We start from the raw sequence: 15,282 nt of genomic DNA, 5'->3' as shown, positions 1-15,282 counted from the left end.
AATCTGTACTCTCTGACCCTTTTTACCCATCTCTCCCACTGCTTAACTCCCCACCTCTGGCAGCCACCAATTTGTTCTCTGTATTTATGAGCTCAGGGTTTTTTTTTTTTTTTACTTCATCATTTTTTTTTAAATTCATCATACAAGTGAGATCATATAGTTTTTGTCTTTGACTTTTCAATTCACAAAAGGCTCTCAAGATCCATCCATATTTTCACAAATGGCAATATTTCCTTCCTTTCTATGGCTGAATATTATTCTACTGTATTATTACCACTGGTAAAAAATACCACATTTTTTTTTTAAAGATTTTATTTATTTATTTGAGAGAGAGAGTGAGAGAGAGAAAGAGCACAAGAGGGGGGAGCGGGAGAGGGAGAAGCAGACTCCCTGCCGAGCAGGGAGCCCGATGCGGGACTCGATCCCGGGACTCCAGGATCATGACCTGAGCCGAAGGCAGTCGCTTAACCAACTGAGCCACCCAGGCGCCCCAAAAATACCACATTTTTATTATTTATCCATCAATGGACACATAGGTTGTTTCCATATCTTGGCTATTGTGAATAATGCTGCATTGAACATGGGAATACATATACTTTTACAAGTCAATGCTTTCGTTTTCTTCAGATAAATACCCAGAAGTGGAATAGCTGAATCACATGGTGGTTCTATTGTTAATGTTTTGAAAAACCTCCATAGCGGTTTCCATCACAGCTGCACTGATTCACATTCCCACTGCAAGTGCACAAGGGTTTCCTTTGCTCCACATCTCCACTAACACTTGCTATTTCTTGTCTTTTTGGTAATAGCTGTTCTAATAGGTGTAAGGTGAGATTGCGGTTTGATTTGCATTTCCCTAATTGGTGATGTTGACCACCTTTTCACATACCTCTTGGCCACATATATGTCATTTTTGGAAAAATGTCTATTCATATTCCCTACCCATGTTTTAATCAGATTATTTTTCTGATATTGAGTTGTAGGAGTTCTTTATATGTTTTGGATATTAACCTCTTATGAGATATATGATTTGCACATATTCTCTCCCATTCAGTAGGTTGGTTGCTTTTCCATCTTGTTGATGGTTTCCATCGCCGTACGGAGCTTTTTAGTTTGATATACTCTGACTTATTTTCCTTTTTTTGCCTTTGCATTTGGTCAAATCTGAAAAAATTATCACCAAGACCAATGGCAAAGAGCTTACCACCTATGTTTTCTTCTAGGAGTTTTATGGTTTCAGGTCTTATGTTCAAATCATTAATCCATTTAGAGTTTCTTTCTTTCTTTTTTTTTTTTAAGATTTTATTTGAGAGAAAGAGAGAGTGAGCATGAGTGGGAGGGAGGAGCAGAGGGAGAGAGACAAACAGACTCCATGCTGAGCAGGGCCCTGGGATCATGACCTGAGCCAAAAGCAGATGCTTAACTGACTGAGCCATCCAGGTGCCTCCATTTTGAGTTAGTTTTTGTGTCTGATGTAAGAGTGGTTTAGTTTCATTATTTTGCACGTGGCTGTCCGGTTTTCCCAACATCATTTATTAAAATCCTTTCCCCGTTGTGTATTCTTAATTGACCATATATGCATGAGTTTATATCTGTGTGCTATTCTGTTCTATTGATCTTTGTGTCTGTTTTATGGCAAAGCCATAGTGTTTTGATTACCATAGCTTTATATTTGAAAATCAGAAAGCATGATGCCTCCAGCTTCATTTTTCTTTCTCAAGAGTGATTTGGCCTTTTGTGGTTTCATAAAAATTTTAGGATTGTTTGTACTATTTATACAAAAAATGACATTGGAATTTTGATAGGGATTACATTGAATCTATAGGTGGCTTTGGGTAGCATGGACATTTTAACAATATTCTTCTCATCCATGAGCACAGAATATCTTTCCATTTATTTGTGTTTTCAGTTTTTTCATCATGTGTGTTATAATTTTCAGTGTACAGGTCTTTTACCCCCTTGGTTAAATTCCTAAGCATTTTATTCTTTTTGATGCAATTATAAATAAGATTTCCTTTCTCTTTTTGATAGTTCATTATTAGTGTATAGACATGCAAAAGATTTTGTATCCTACAGCCTTTGTGAATTTGTTGATTAGTTCTAACAGTTTTTGGTGGCACCTCTGTGGTTTTTCATACACAGTACCATGTCATGTGCAAATAGTGACATACTTCTTCCTAATTTGAATGCCCTTTCTTTTTCTTGTCTAATTATTCTGGCTAGGACTTCTAATACTATGTTGACTAAAAGTGGTGAGTGTCCAGGCGCCCGGCTAGCTCAGTCGGTAGAGCATGAGACTCTTAAAAGTGGTGAGTGTCTTGTTCCTGATCTTTATGATGCTTATTATTCCCCCATACACACTTCGATAAAAGCTTTTATCATAGATGTTGAAGTAGGTTAATACTTTTTCTGTATGTGTTGAGGTGATCATATGATTTTTATCCTTAATTTTCTTAATGTTGTGAATCACACTGATTGGTTTGTGAATGTTGAAACATTCTTGCATCCCTGGAATAAATCTCACTTGATGATATATGATCCCTTTAATATTGTTGAATTCAGTTTGCTAATTTTTTTGTTGAGGACTTTTGCATCTGTGTTCATCAGGGATTTTCTTGTGGCATCCTTATCTGGTTTTGGGATCAGGGTAATGCTAGCTAGCCTCATAAAATGAGTTTGGAAATGTTTCTTCTATATTTTGGAAGAGTTTAAGAAGGACTGGTATTCCTTTAAATATTTGGTAGAATTGACCAGAGAAGATATAGTTCTGGTCATTTCTTTGTCGAGGGTTTTCTTTTTTTTATTACTGATTCCATCTCTTTACTAGTAATTGTTCTTTTCAGATTTTCTGTTTCTTAATGATTCAGTCTTAGTGGGTTGTATAGGTCTAAAAATTTATCCATTTTCTTCCAGGTTGTTCATTTTGTTGGTGTGTAATTGATGATAGTCTTTTATAATACTTTATATTTTCATAGGGTTTTTTTTTTAAGATTTTATTTATTTGACAGAGAGAGACACAGTGAGAGAGGGAACACAAGCAGGGAGAGTAGGAGAGGGAGACACAGACTTCCCGCTGAGCAGGGAGCCCGATGCGGGGCTTGATCCCAGGACCCTGGGATCATGAACTGAGCCGAAGGCAGATGCTTAACAACTGAGCCACCCAGGCGCCCCTATTTTCATGGTTTTTATTCTTATTTTAGTTATAACCTCACCTCTTTTTTTTTTTTTTTGAGAGAGAGAGTGTGTATGAGCTGGGGGTGGGACAGAGGGAGAGAATCTTAAGCTCCATGCTCAGCATGAAGCCCAAAGTGGGGCTCGATCTCACCACCCTGAGATCATGACCTGAGCTGAAATCAAGAGTTGGATGCTTAATCCACTGAGCCACCTACTTGCCCCCTTCTTCTTTCATTTCTGATTTTGATTCTCTCTCCTAGGTGAGCTTAAGTATAGATCTGTCAATTTTGTTACAGTCCTGTGTTACCAGGAAACATAAGCCCTGCCAGCCACCAGTGCCAACAACCAAGAGGTGTGCCCTGAGAGGCAGCCATAAAAATTGGGGTCCCAGATAAGAGAACAGGTTCCTTCTGGGAGATACTAGTGAGTTGGAGCAAGACTGAGGGAGAGAGCAAAGATGGTGCCCACTGGAGAGTATTTCAGTAGGCCCCTAGCTGTATGTTACGGTAAGCAAATAAGCCTCTTTCACAGAAAGTCCATGCTTTTCAATTGGCTGCCTCTGCCCTGAGCCTCGGAGTGGGTGGGTCCACACATGCAAGCTCTTTAGTTCACTATAGCCTTGTGGGTCTCAGGCCCTATTCGTTTTCAAAGCTAGATGTTTCGGGGACTCATCTCAGGCGCAGGTCTTAAAAATTGTGGTGCCCAATATGGGGTTCAAACCTTTTGCTTCTTGGGGAGAAACTTTGGGGTCGTGAGTCCTGATTGTGGGTCACAGTGCCAGGGGTGGGGTTTATTGCAATATTGTGTCTCGGCCTCTTTTACCTGCTTTCCCGTGGGTTTTTTGTTTGCCTATTGCGTAGGAGCCACTCAGCCTATTGTTTTGTTTTCTTGTTCAGAGGAACTTGTCCCCTATGTACCTGTAGGAAGAGGTGGGTTCAGGATCTTCCTACACCATCATCTTAAACTGGAACCCCCAGATGGGTTTTAATAGCAGTCTGTACTCTTAGTGCCTCTGAGAAAATTATTACCCTCTATGCCTGTTTCCTCATCTATATTTTGGGAATTCAAGTGCCTACCTCCCAATTGTTGTGAACATTGAATGGATTCAAACTTAATAGATCAGCTGACACCTCAAGTTCACCACTCTCAGGGCTGTGACAGAACCCTGGCCCCAACCATGCCTGGATTCTCTGAATTCGGCTAAGTGGAGGAGGGACCTTCAGGAAGGTTCTGCTTCCTGCCAGCATACTTCCATGTTTTTAATGGTTTTGTCTTAATCACTTCTGCTTATGGTTGATTCTTTATGTGAATCTTATTAAGCTTAGTGACCTGTAAGAAGTTTTTCTTAGCTTTATTAACACAAAAAGAAATAAGGACTAAAGCAAAATGTTCTTTGAGAACCTTCTCTGCAAAGGAGTTAAAACACGTGGCTCCTGTCTCACTCAAGGCACTCTTGACCAGACAAAGCTTTATTGCAGCACTGTCCACTCAAACATTCTGCCGTGGTAGAAACACTCTATATTTGTGGTATCCATTGTAGTGACCACTGGCCACATATGGCTATTGAGCACTTGAAATGTGGTATGACTGAGGAACTAAATTTTAAATAGCCAAATATCTAGGGGCTATCACTGGACAGCTCAGGTCTATAGCATAGTATAAATAGTGATGTATTCTTAAGACTAAATGACTAATTCAGTTAGGTGGAACAAAGTAGTTGTTTTGTCTTACTGATAAACAAGTCAGATAACACCAAATTTTTTTAAAAAATTCAAATACGGTATTTATATGTAGAAAAGCAAAGGCCTCTGTAAAATTCTGGGGTTCTCTTTTAAAAGATCCATAATTTGAAATTCAGCCCTTGGTCCAGCTATCTGAGAGGTGTTCATTTCTCAGTCTTCTTATAAAAGCTGATTAAGGCTTATCCTATAGTTGGTGCTCAGTAAATATGTGATATGTCAATTATTAGTTAATTCTTCAACTGGTGGAAAATGTACGTTTCTAGCTAGGCACCTCATGCTGATTCATATGAATATGCTTGCCACAATTCTTCTGTTGCTTTTTCTTAATGAGAAGGAATTAAATTGTAAAGCTCAAAAGTGAATGTGTAGTCATGCTATCATTTCATTATTTTTCAAGGGAAATTGAAAGAATGGTCTTTGGTCCTCTATGGCACCTCCGTGCAGCCGTACTCACCTACCAATGAGTTTCCTAAAGTAGAACGTGTCCGCTATAGCCGAGTAGAAGACCCCACCGATGACTATGGTACCGAGGATTATGCAGGTAAGATGGTTTCCAACAGGGACACAGGCTAAGGAGAGAACGTTCGTGCATCACCCCACCATGCAGAGATCAACTTCTACCAATATTCTGATATAGTTTCTTCCATCTTCTTTTCTATCCCCCCAAATATTTGCATGTGTATATTCAGATAGCCTTGTTTTCTTCAAAGCCAAAAGCACACTATATAGAGTTTCCATATCCTTTTTCTTTCTCTTGTGGTTATTAAGAGCATATTTCCCTGTTGTCACATATCCTCACAACAATATTTAAAAGACAGCATGACAGTCCATCCTATGATTGTACTACATTTAATACATAATCTGGGATGTGTAGTTTGCTTGGAATTTTACACTATTTTAAATAAGGTTTGGATGAACATCATCATTTTATCAGTCTTTGTTTATATCTTTAATTATTTCCCTAAAATGGAGTTCTGAGAATTACTGCAGCAAAGGGATCATCAGTTTGAGAGCTTGGACACACTTTGTCACATTCCTTTCCAGACAAGATGTACCAGTCTATGCTGTGACCAGCTGTGCATTTTTTGTACTCATTCCTGCCAAAATTGAATGGAAAGAAAAAAGTTAAAGAACAGAACATTTTAAAATTTTTATAGCTTTATTAGTAAATCATTTTTTCCTCTGTAGTTCTAGGAATTAAACATAATTGTATTTTACCCATTTTTCTATTCAAATCGACACCAATTTTCTTATAAGACCTCTTTGTATGTTATTGTCTCTCACATTTTTCCATACAGTAGTTCCCCCCTTATCTGTGGTTTCCTAGTAGTAATACTACTACTACTAAGTAGTATCCCGTTATTAACGGTCAGGAAGCAGATGACCTTCCATCTGCTAGATCATCAGGTCAGTAGTAGCTTAATGCTACGTTACCATGCCCACGTCATTCCCCTGACTTCGTCTCGTCCTGTAGGCATTCTAGCATCTCATACTGTCACAAGAAGACAGATAAATACCATAAGATTTGAGAGACCACATTCACATATATTCACATCTTTTTATCATAGTATATTGATATAATTGTTCTATGTTATTAGTTTCTCACTGTGCCTCATTTAAAAATTAAATGTTATCACAGGTATGTATGTATAGGAAAAAGACATAGTATCTATAGGGTTTGGTACTGTCCATGGTTTCAAGCATCCACTGCGGGGCTTGGAAAGTATCCCCCGCAGATAAGTGGGAGGAAGAACTACTGTATTTGCTGAAACCATTTCCTCAGTTATTGCTTGCTTCCAAAATGTAGTTTTTGTTTTGTGTTTTGTTGTTTTGATGGAAAAAGAAAATTGGAGGGCAGGGTTTATAGTTTCAGATCTCGCTTGTGTGTGTGTGTGTTTTTAAGAAGTTTAGTCTTCAAAATCAACTAAATATCCACATGCCTTTTTTTCTAATCTCTGCTTTTTACATTTGGCCATTCATCTGGAACTTATTTTGGCTTATGATATATAGTAGAAGATAAAATAAATAGACTAACATTATTGGCTGGGTCATTTTCTCTTTTACTAGTTTAGGATCTTCCCTTCATTTTTAAATATTTATTGGAGAGGGAGATGCCAGGCTCGATCCCAGGACCCTGAGAAGATGCTTAACCAACTGAGTCACCCAGGTGCCCCAGGATCTTTCCTTTATAACAATAGAATAAATTTTTACACCAGGGTCTCTTCTGGTACCCCCTTTGCTCATTTTTTAATAATTCTTAATCCGGTAACACCCACACTATATTTTACTCTCTGTTAAAGATCCCATTGGAATTTAATGTGAATTTACATGCCAATCTCATGGGAAGAATTGTTTAGGTAAGAATTGCTGTTATAAAATGCGTGCAGTCTTTCCATCCAAAACATAGACTATGTCCCATTTTACTGAAATCTTTTAATTTTAGGTTGTAGTCTTCTTCTTAGTGTTATTCCTATGTGTTTTGGGGTCTTGTTGCTATATAATGGAAAAGATGTCATATTTTCTAACTAGTATCTGCTGGTATCTAGGAAATCTATTGGCTGTTGCATATTTATCTTTTATCAGGCCATTCTGCTCAACTTTCTTTTCTGGGGTAGTTTAGGTCTTATAGCCATATCAAAGTATATTTCTGATTTTTTTTTTTTTTTAAGATTTTATGTATTTGAGAGAGGGAGAACAGGGAGCCCCACATGGGGCTTGGTCCCAGGACCCATGAGATCATGACCTCAGCCAAAGGCCAACACTTAACTGACTGAGCCACCCAAACACCCCTCTGATTTTAATTTTATTATGTTAGTCACCATACAGTACATCATTAGTTTTTTTTGTTTGTTTGTTTGTTTTTTGAGAGAGAGAATGAGAGACAGAGAGCATGAGAGGGAGGAGCGTCAGAGGGAGAAGCAGACTCCCTGCCGAGCAGAGAGCCCGATGCGGGACTCGATCCCGGGACTCCAGGATCATGACCTGAGCCGAAGGCAGTCGCTTAACCAACTGAGCCACCCAGGCGCCCCATGTCATTAGTTTTTGATGTAGTGATCCACAATTCTTTGTTTTTGTATAACACCCAGTGCTCCATGTAGTACATGTCTTGTTGCATTGACTACCACTTAATGAGCTAAAAGTACTTCATTAGTCACCTTAGCAGAATACATCCTAAGCTGGAATAATTCAAACCAGTTGAGCTAACTGGAGCTCAATTGTATTAGATTTTGTTTTGAGCTTGTAACATTACTATTCACAGTATAACAAGCAAAACCGTTTCATCTTCTCTGATAGGAGAAAGGATATCCAAAAACATAAACTGAGCTTAATAACCTGTTGCCATATGCCTTCTGGTAGGTTTCTAATTCACATTCTGGTAATCTTAAAATTCTGAACAAACGGTTCTCTATCTCTCTGGTTTTTCTCGTTAACATCTCCAAAATGTCCACATTGGCACTTGAGAGAGAACAAAGACAATTATTTCATTATTACCCTGCAACCTAAAATGCTAAACTGCATCTGGGACAGGTTAAGATACAGCACAGCATGTGAACTGGCCATACGGAGCTCTTGGGCACATATAAAGCATAATTTTGTGGGTGGGATAATTGCAGAAATCATCTGGTGAAAATTTAGGGCCACCCATGATTCCTTTTCTTCAGAGCTGTGATTTTCACCTTCATGAAGAAGTCAGCCTGGCTAAAGGCACAGCTGGTATTATCATAAACAGATCCCTAGTACTGTTTCATCAAATTCCAGGGGCTGTAGGACCCACAGCTGGCTGAGCTCCAGCCCTTACGTACAGAGACACCCTCTCCTTCTCTGTCGTAGCAGAGAGCTGAAAGGTCCCAAGTTATACTCGCTGTGCAATTTAGAGATCAGTTTTAAGGCTTGGGGGAACAAAGAGATAAACAGTGCTGTCAGATGACTCTTGTGATTAATCAGAAATGGATCTCAAGTCTGCATTCATTTTGAAAGGTCATCACTAGTACCTGATTTACTACTTCGATGTAGGAGAGCTGGAGTAAGAAGGGGGACCCATGTTGATCCCAGGGCTCCTGGGCTGTATTATCTGGACAAGCCACTCTAATTCTTGGAAAGTATGTTTTCTCACCAGGTAAATGAGGGTGTTTGAACACTAGATTTTTCTCTAAGTCATTCCTCCCAGGTTCTACCATTTTATATTCCGACTCAGTACCTGTAGAACAGAATCCTATAATGACTAAAGGAGATCAAGGTTCAACAGTAAAATCAGTATGGTTCAGACATTTCTGACATAACATTTAATGTTTGTACATTCTGTGCATGTTTATTACTACTTAAAATCATGTGTATTTTCAACAGGAAAGGGCTTGAAGATTACAAGACCAAATGTCCTAACGTATGGAGAACAAGGAAAAAAGGAGTTAGTTCAAGCAAGTAAAAGGTCTAGCCCATGTCATTAGAAAGCTTTTTATCAGTTATAAAAATCTCCCATCTTTCTGGCATTTTTTCTTCCTGTCTGTGCATTCTTACTCTAGACCAAAGAATAGGTCATGAGAGATTAGCAACTTTCATCCTAGGTGTGGAATTCTTTAAGCTTGCTTGCATTTTTAAAAATTTATGTCTCATTGAGTTGCCCACTGGCCTGTGGGTAGGACACAATTTTAAAATCTATTATCTGTAGCGATCCACAGATAATAGATTTTAAAATTGTGTCCTACCACGTGGATCAGTACATCAAAAAACTAATGATGTATTGTATGGTGACTAACAAATTTCATTAAAAAAAAAATCTATTATCTATGCCTTAGGTACCTGCTTTGTAATCCAAGACCAGATACTGATAAGCTTGCCCCAGATGCTATAATGATGTTTCTTGCTGGGTACAGCATCTCAGAGGTATTCCGTGGTTTTAATGACCATCGGCAAGCCAGCCAATCTGGTCCAGGCGTGGAATAATCAACTTTTTTCTTTTTTCTGTCAACAGCTTAACTTGTCATTTTTCTGTAAATCCGACATTTTTATCATTACGCATATTTAATTGCCGTCAGTTCTCTTCCAGTTGCCATAGTGGCATCCTTTGAATTCGGAGATATGTGTTATCTCCCACAAGGCAGCCATATGTGCTTTTTTGAAGACCAGGCCACGGCTGGATTTACATTCTTGATACTTCGGTAATAGGAGTTCATCTCCGTGCTTAGAGCCATGTTACACATTATTCCTCCACCTTAAAGAAACTCTCCCTGCGTGAGGGAGGAAAAATTCAAGGTAAAACAGACCTGCTTTAAAATCATATTTTCCCAAGTATTGTTTTAATTATTTTTTTTTTTTTGGAAAAGGTCCCTGTGACCCTGAGTGCAGTGAGGTCGGCTGTGACGGGCCAGGACCAGACCACTGCAGTGACTGCTTAAACTACTACTACAAGCTGAAAAACAACACCAGGTAAGAACGATCCTGAGTCCGATCCCCCTGCGCTCCTGCCCCCCCACAACACACACACAGCACGCTCCGGGTGGTCCCATGGGCTGCGCTCGAGCTGAGTCTGCTGACGTTCTCCTCCCAGGACCCAAGCACAGGACAGAGGCTGCTGCCCCAGCCCCCGCCTCCCAGTGTCATTCCAAATGCTGAAACCCATACTAAGTGTCCCTGTATGCTGTCAAGCTGCAAATGTCTTTGCTCACATTTGGACTAGCCCTCTAGACCTTTCCTCTAGAGCTCTGTTTGCTTTTCATGAAAATGCCAGCATCCAGCCCAACAGATGTGTGCCCGTGTGGCAAAGGTGCTGGGCCCTGCTCACCCTATTTCACTCTGGGCACTGAGGCGGACCTGCTTGGTCACCGTAACTCTGAGCCCCTGGCTTCTGCCTCAAGTTGTGCTGATCTGTCTGCAGGGAGGCTCCTGGGACAGTGATGGCCTCTCAGAGGCTGTCCGCTCCAGGCATCTCTCTCAGAGCCCTACCCCCTTTTCCATCCTGCTTCAGGGAAGACTTACTACAGTGAGTCCACACTTCAGCCATCCAGACAGACCCAGACCCGTTCTACTTCCTGTTTACATGCATGCTGGAATTTCTGTTCCTTAAAGGAAGGGCCCTTGGCTACTGCAGGACCGCTCATTGCTGAGACCAGCAAAATGCCTGACATTTTACTTGGTATTCAGTAGTAAATATTTGTTGAATGAATAAACAAAGTGCTGTCCTTCAGTTAAGGAAGTTCTTTTTTTTAAATGTATCATAACCAACCAAGTTTAAATCAATTAACTTAGACAATAGAGTGCACAGGATCCATAGGACAACACACAAAAACAGAAGTAACCCCTTATTAGCAACCTTTTTTGTATAAAATCGTGGTTCCCACATAGTTTCCTTTCAATCCCATGCCACAACCTTTCCTCTTGAGCCTCTAGTTTCTAACCATCGTCCCCTTTAAAGAGCTAGTCCCGAACCAGAAGAGGGGGTTTGGACCAAGACATGCGTTACCTGGCAGACTTGGTATTGGGTGGCCGCCTTGCCACTTCAGAACCCTACACAGGAAAAAGCTTCAACCAACAGAATTCGGCTCTTTGGATATGGTGTTACCATCGTGGTTTAAGATGGAAGGCTGCTCTTGCTTGAGCATCTCCAAGAGTGCCTGGGTCTCTGTCTCCAGTGATGCTGCCCTTCTTTCTTACCCTTCCACAATGCAGGGTCTGTGTCTCCAGCTGCCCCTCTGGCCACTACCATGCTGACAAGAAGCGATGCAGAAAGTGTGCTCCCAACTGTGAGTCCTGCTTTGGGAGCCATGGTGACCAGTGCCTGTCCTGTAAATATGGATACTTCCTAAATGAAGAAATCAACAGCTGTGTTATCCACTGCCCTGCTGGATTATACCCGGACACCAGTGAGTTGATTTCAAATATTTGGGTTTAGAAGGTTTTCATTTGAATGACATTAGGAGGGATTGAGGCCTTGGTTATATCAAAGGATCTAACCAGTTTTTAAGAGAACACATTATAATTTTAACAATTTTTGTAAAAAAAAAAAAATCAGTTATGTAAAAATGCTTGTAACTAACTGTCAGGGAGTCCTCGGGCCCATCCCCAGATTCAGTGATTTGCTAGGAGGACTTACTATATAGTTGCACTCATGAGCTCATAGTTATTAAGTAAAATCAGGAAAAGGTACATAGGACACAAAGTCCACAGGAAACCAGCACTAGCTTCTAAGTTTTCTCCCAGGATGCATTGAAATCCCCCAGCAACAACTGGTTACAACATGTGTGAAATGTAGGCTACCAGGGAACCGCCTTAGAGTCTCAGTGCCCAGGGTTGTGGTCACGAAGACCCCCCTACCTGGCACATACCAAAATTCCAGGCTCCTACAAGGAAAGCAGATGTTCAGCATAAACCATCTTGTTTGTACAGTTGAGGCACCATGAGCCACTCTTACCAGTTAGGGTGGTGGGAACCCTCCTGAAATCCAATTCCCAGATACTAGCCATGGACCAGCTTCAGAAGCAGGCTTTCAAAAGATAGCAGCCAAGCCTGCTCTTTTCTACACACTAACCAAAGGAACGTATCAGTGTTAACTTTTCAGAAAGTTTAGAAAACATGACTTTGATGTGAATATGGAATAGACATGTGTCAAAGACTACTAATGAAGGGCCATTAATGAGGAAACCTATAAAGTGATAAATGGATTCAAAGACTATCCGGTATTCCAGTCCACTAGGAAAGGCAAAATGAAATTCATTTGCCGAGTTTAGAGTAGGAGGATCCTGAACTCACCTTCTCCCTCAGACATATTGAGATAAACCACCTGAAGACTGGCAGAACAGACCTGCCACAGTTAATTGTAGAGAGAAGGCCACCTTGAAAAGGGTAGGTAGGATGGAGACATAGTTGGAAACCAAACCCCTGTGCCACTAACTACAAACGGGAGGGACATCACAAGCGTGGGGAAGCAAGAGGATCTGAGTCCACCTAATATCTGGCTTTAGAAACAAGGAGATCTTAACTCCAGTGGGGCTTAGTTTCAGGTTCCAGGAGAGCCTGAGGGCAATAGGAAACTGAGTCTCCATCATCCTTAAAGATGCAGCAGTTTGAAAAGTGCCTGCGGTTATATGTGAAGGAGATATATTGACTAATCTGTCCTGGGCAGATTAGATCTGTCCCCAGGCAGGGATGTACAGGATATTTCTCTAGAAACAAAGTGCTGGTAGGTGCCATTCCTCTTCCCCCTCCCCGCCCCAAGCCCTAGATAGCTGGATGTTTGTGACAGGTAGCACTAACACTCTCCATCTACTTTGCTATAGCACTGTGTGCTCTTCCCCATCCAACTCAGCAGTCCTCCCTTCAAAGTGGCTCCTGTCCCACCATACCCACTTGGAGGGTGCCACTCCAAAGTGACTCATGCCCTGGGGAGCGAGGAGAGAAGACCCTATAACAGCACACTTGCACTCCCTGCAGTCGAGCCTCATAGCTGGCTGGGCAAGAAGCAAGCCCTGCCCTTCAGTGCACCTGTAGCTGTATCTACACAGAGGGACTCATTGCAGACAGCTGGGCTCACTGCTGGCCCAATTCACCAAGCCTGTCACTGCTTCAGACTGCCCTCAACCCTACCCAGGACACTCAATGAGGAGACAGAGGAATATGTCCCAAATGAAATGAAAATACGTGTGATTGATAAACGATTCAAAGACGTTATCACTGAGATACTCAGTAGACTTGAGAAAAGAGCAGAGGATCTCAGTGAGACCTTCAACAAAGAGAAAATGTAGAACCAGTCAGAGCTGATGAATTTAATAACTGAAATAAAAATACACTAAATGGAATCAATAGTAGATCAGAAGAACAGATCAGTGATACGGAAGGCAGTAATGGAAAACAAAACAACTCAGCTGAACAACAATAAAAAATGAGAATAGGTTAAGGGAACTCTGTGGCATCATCAAGCATAGTAACATGCACATTATATGGATCCCAGAAGGAGAAGAAGGGGCTGAAAACTTCCCTAACCTGGGGAAAGAAGCAACATCCAGGTCCAGGAAGAAGAACCCCTAACAAGTTGACCCCATGGAGGTCCACACCAAGACACATAATAATTAAAATGGCAAAAATGATAAAAGGGAAACCAAATAAGGCAATCAGCTGATTTTCAGCAGAAACTTTGCAGGCCACAGGGGAGTAGCATGCTATATTCAAAGTGCTAAAACAAAAAAACCTACAACCAAGAATACTCTACCCAGAAAGCATATCATTCAAAACAGGAGAGAAAGGTTTTCCTGACAAAAGTTAAAGGAGTTCATCCCAATAAATCAGACTTACAAGAAATGTTAAAGGGAATTCTTTGAAGGGAAAGAATAGGCCATTCACTAGAGAAAAAAAAATTATAAAAGGAGAAAAATTTTACAGGTAAAAGGCAAGCATAGAGTAAAGCCACTGTGGAGTTTAAAACACAAAGTAGTACAATCAAAATCTAGAAAAATTAGCCAAGGGAGACATAAAATAAAACATCACATACATAAAACATGGAGGTGGGAGTTAATTTTAGTAGTTTTACAATGTGTTGAACTTAAGTGACCCTCAACTCTATATAGAACCCAATGGTAGCCACAAATCAGAAACCTGTGATATACACAAAAAAAGAAAGGAATCCAGCCATATCACTAAGGAAAACCATCAACCCACAAGGGAAGAGAGCAAGAGAAAAAGGCAGGCATCAAGAAGAGCTACGAAAACAACCAGAATACAATTAACAAAATGGCAATAAGTAGCTATCTATAATAATTACTTTAAATAAATACTCTAATCAAAAGACATATGGTAAATGAATAAGAAAATAATACCCATCTATATGCTGCCTACAAGAGACTCACTTCACACATAATGACACATACAGACTAAAAGTGAAAGGATGAAAAAAGATAAACCATGCAAATGGAAGTGGAAGAAAAGAACAAAACTCAGGGTAGAAATACACATTGTTTTCAAGTGCACATGAAACATTCTCTGGTATACATGTTAGGCTATAAAACAAGTCTCACTGTATTTAAGAAGATTGAAATCATATCAAGCATATTTCCCAATTTAAATGGTATGAAACTATTACAAGAGAAAAATGGAAGAAAAAAAAGCCAAATACGTGGAGGTTAAACAACATGCTACTAATTAACCAATGGGTCAGTGAAAAAAAAAGATGAAATCAAAAATTCGTGGAAACAAATACCTTTGGGAATCAGCAAAAGCAGTTCTAAGAGGGAAATTTATAGTGCTATTAGGCCCACCTCAAGAAACAAGAAAAATAACATATTAAAGAATAAAGAACCTAACCTTGAACCTAAAGGAACTAGAAAAAAAAGAACAAAGTCCAAAGCCAGTAGAAGGAAATAATAAAGATTAGAGCAGATAT

The 15,282-nt window shown here is 40.2% G+C and overlaps 1 protein-coding gene across 3 annotated transcripts in view; it reads left to right on the top strand.

Moving 5' to 3' along the window:
• PCSK5 (proprotein convertase subtilisin/kexin type 5) overlaps positions 1–15,282 on the top strand; it is a 463,938-nt gene that overhangs the window by 275,276 nt on the left and 173,380 nt on the right. For all 3 annotated transcript variants that reach the window (XM_035029028.1, XM_035029027.1, XM_035029029.1), the window contains exons 14-16: positions 5,314–5,457; positions 10,238–10,340; positions 11,580–11,773. In XM_035029028.1, the coding sequence (XP_034884919.1) occupies positions 5,314–5,457; positions 10,238–10,340; positions 11,580–11,773 (441 nt within the window). The remainder of the gene's footprint in view (positions 1–5,313; positions 5,458–10,237; positions 10,341–11,579; positions 11,774–15,282) is intronic.

The sequence above is a fragment of the Mirounga leonina genome, unplaced genomic scaffold (genome assembly GCF_011800145.1).
Source record: "Mirounga leonina isolate KUSES-001 unplaced genomic scaffold, KU_Mleo_1.0 Mir_224, whole genome shotgun sequence".
Classification (NCBI taxonomy): Eukaryota; Metazoa; Chordata; class Mammalia; order Carnivora; family Phocidae; genus Mirounga; species Mirounga leonina.
This window is presented reverse-complemented; position numbering and strand designations above follow the sequence as displayed.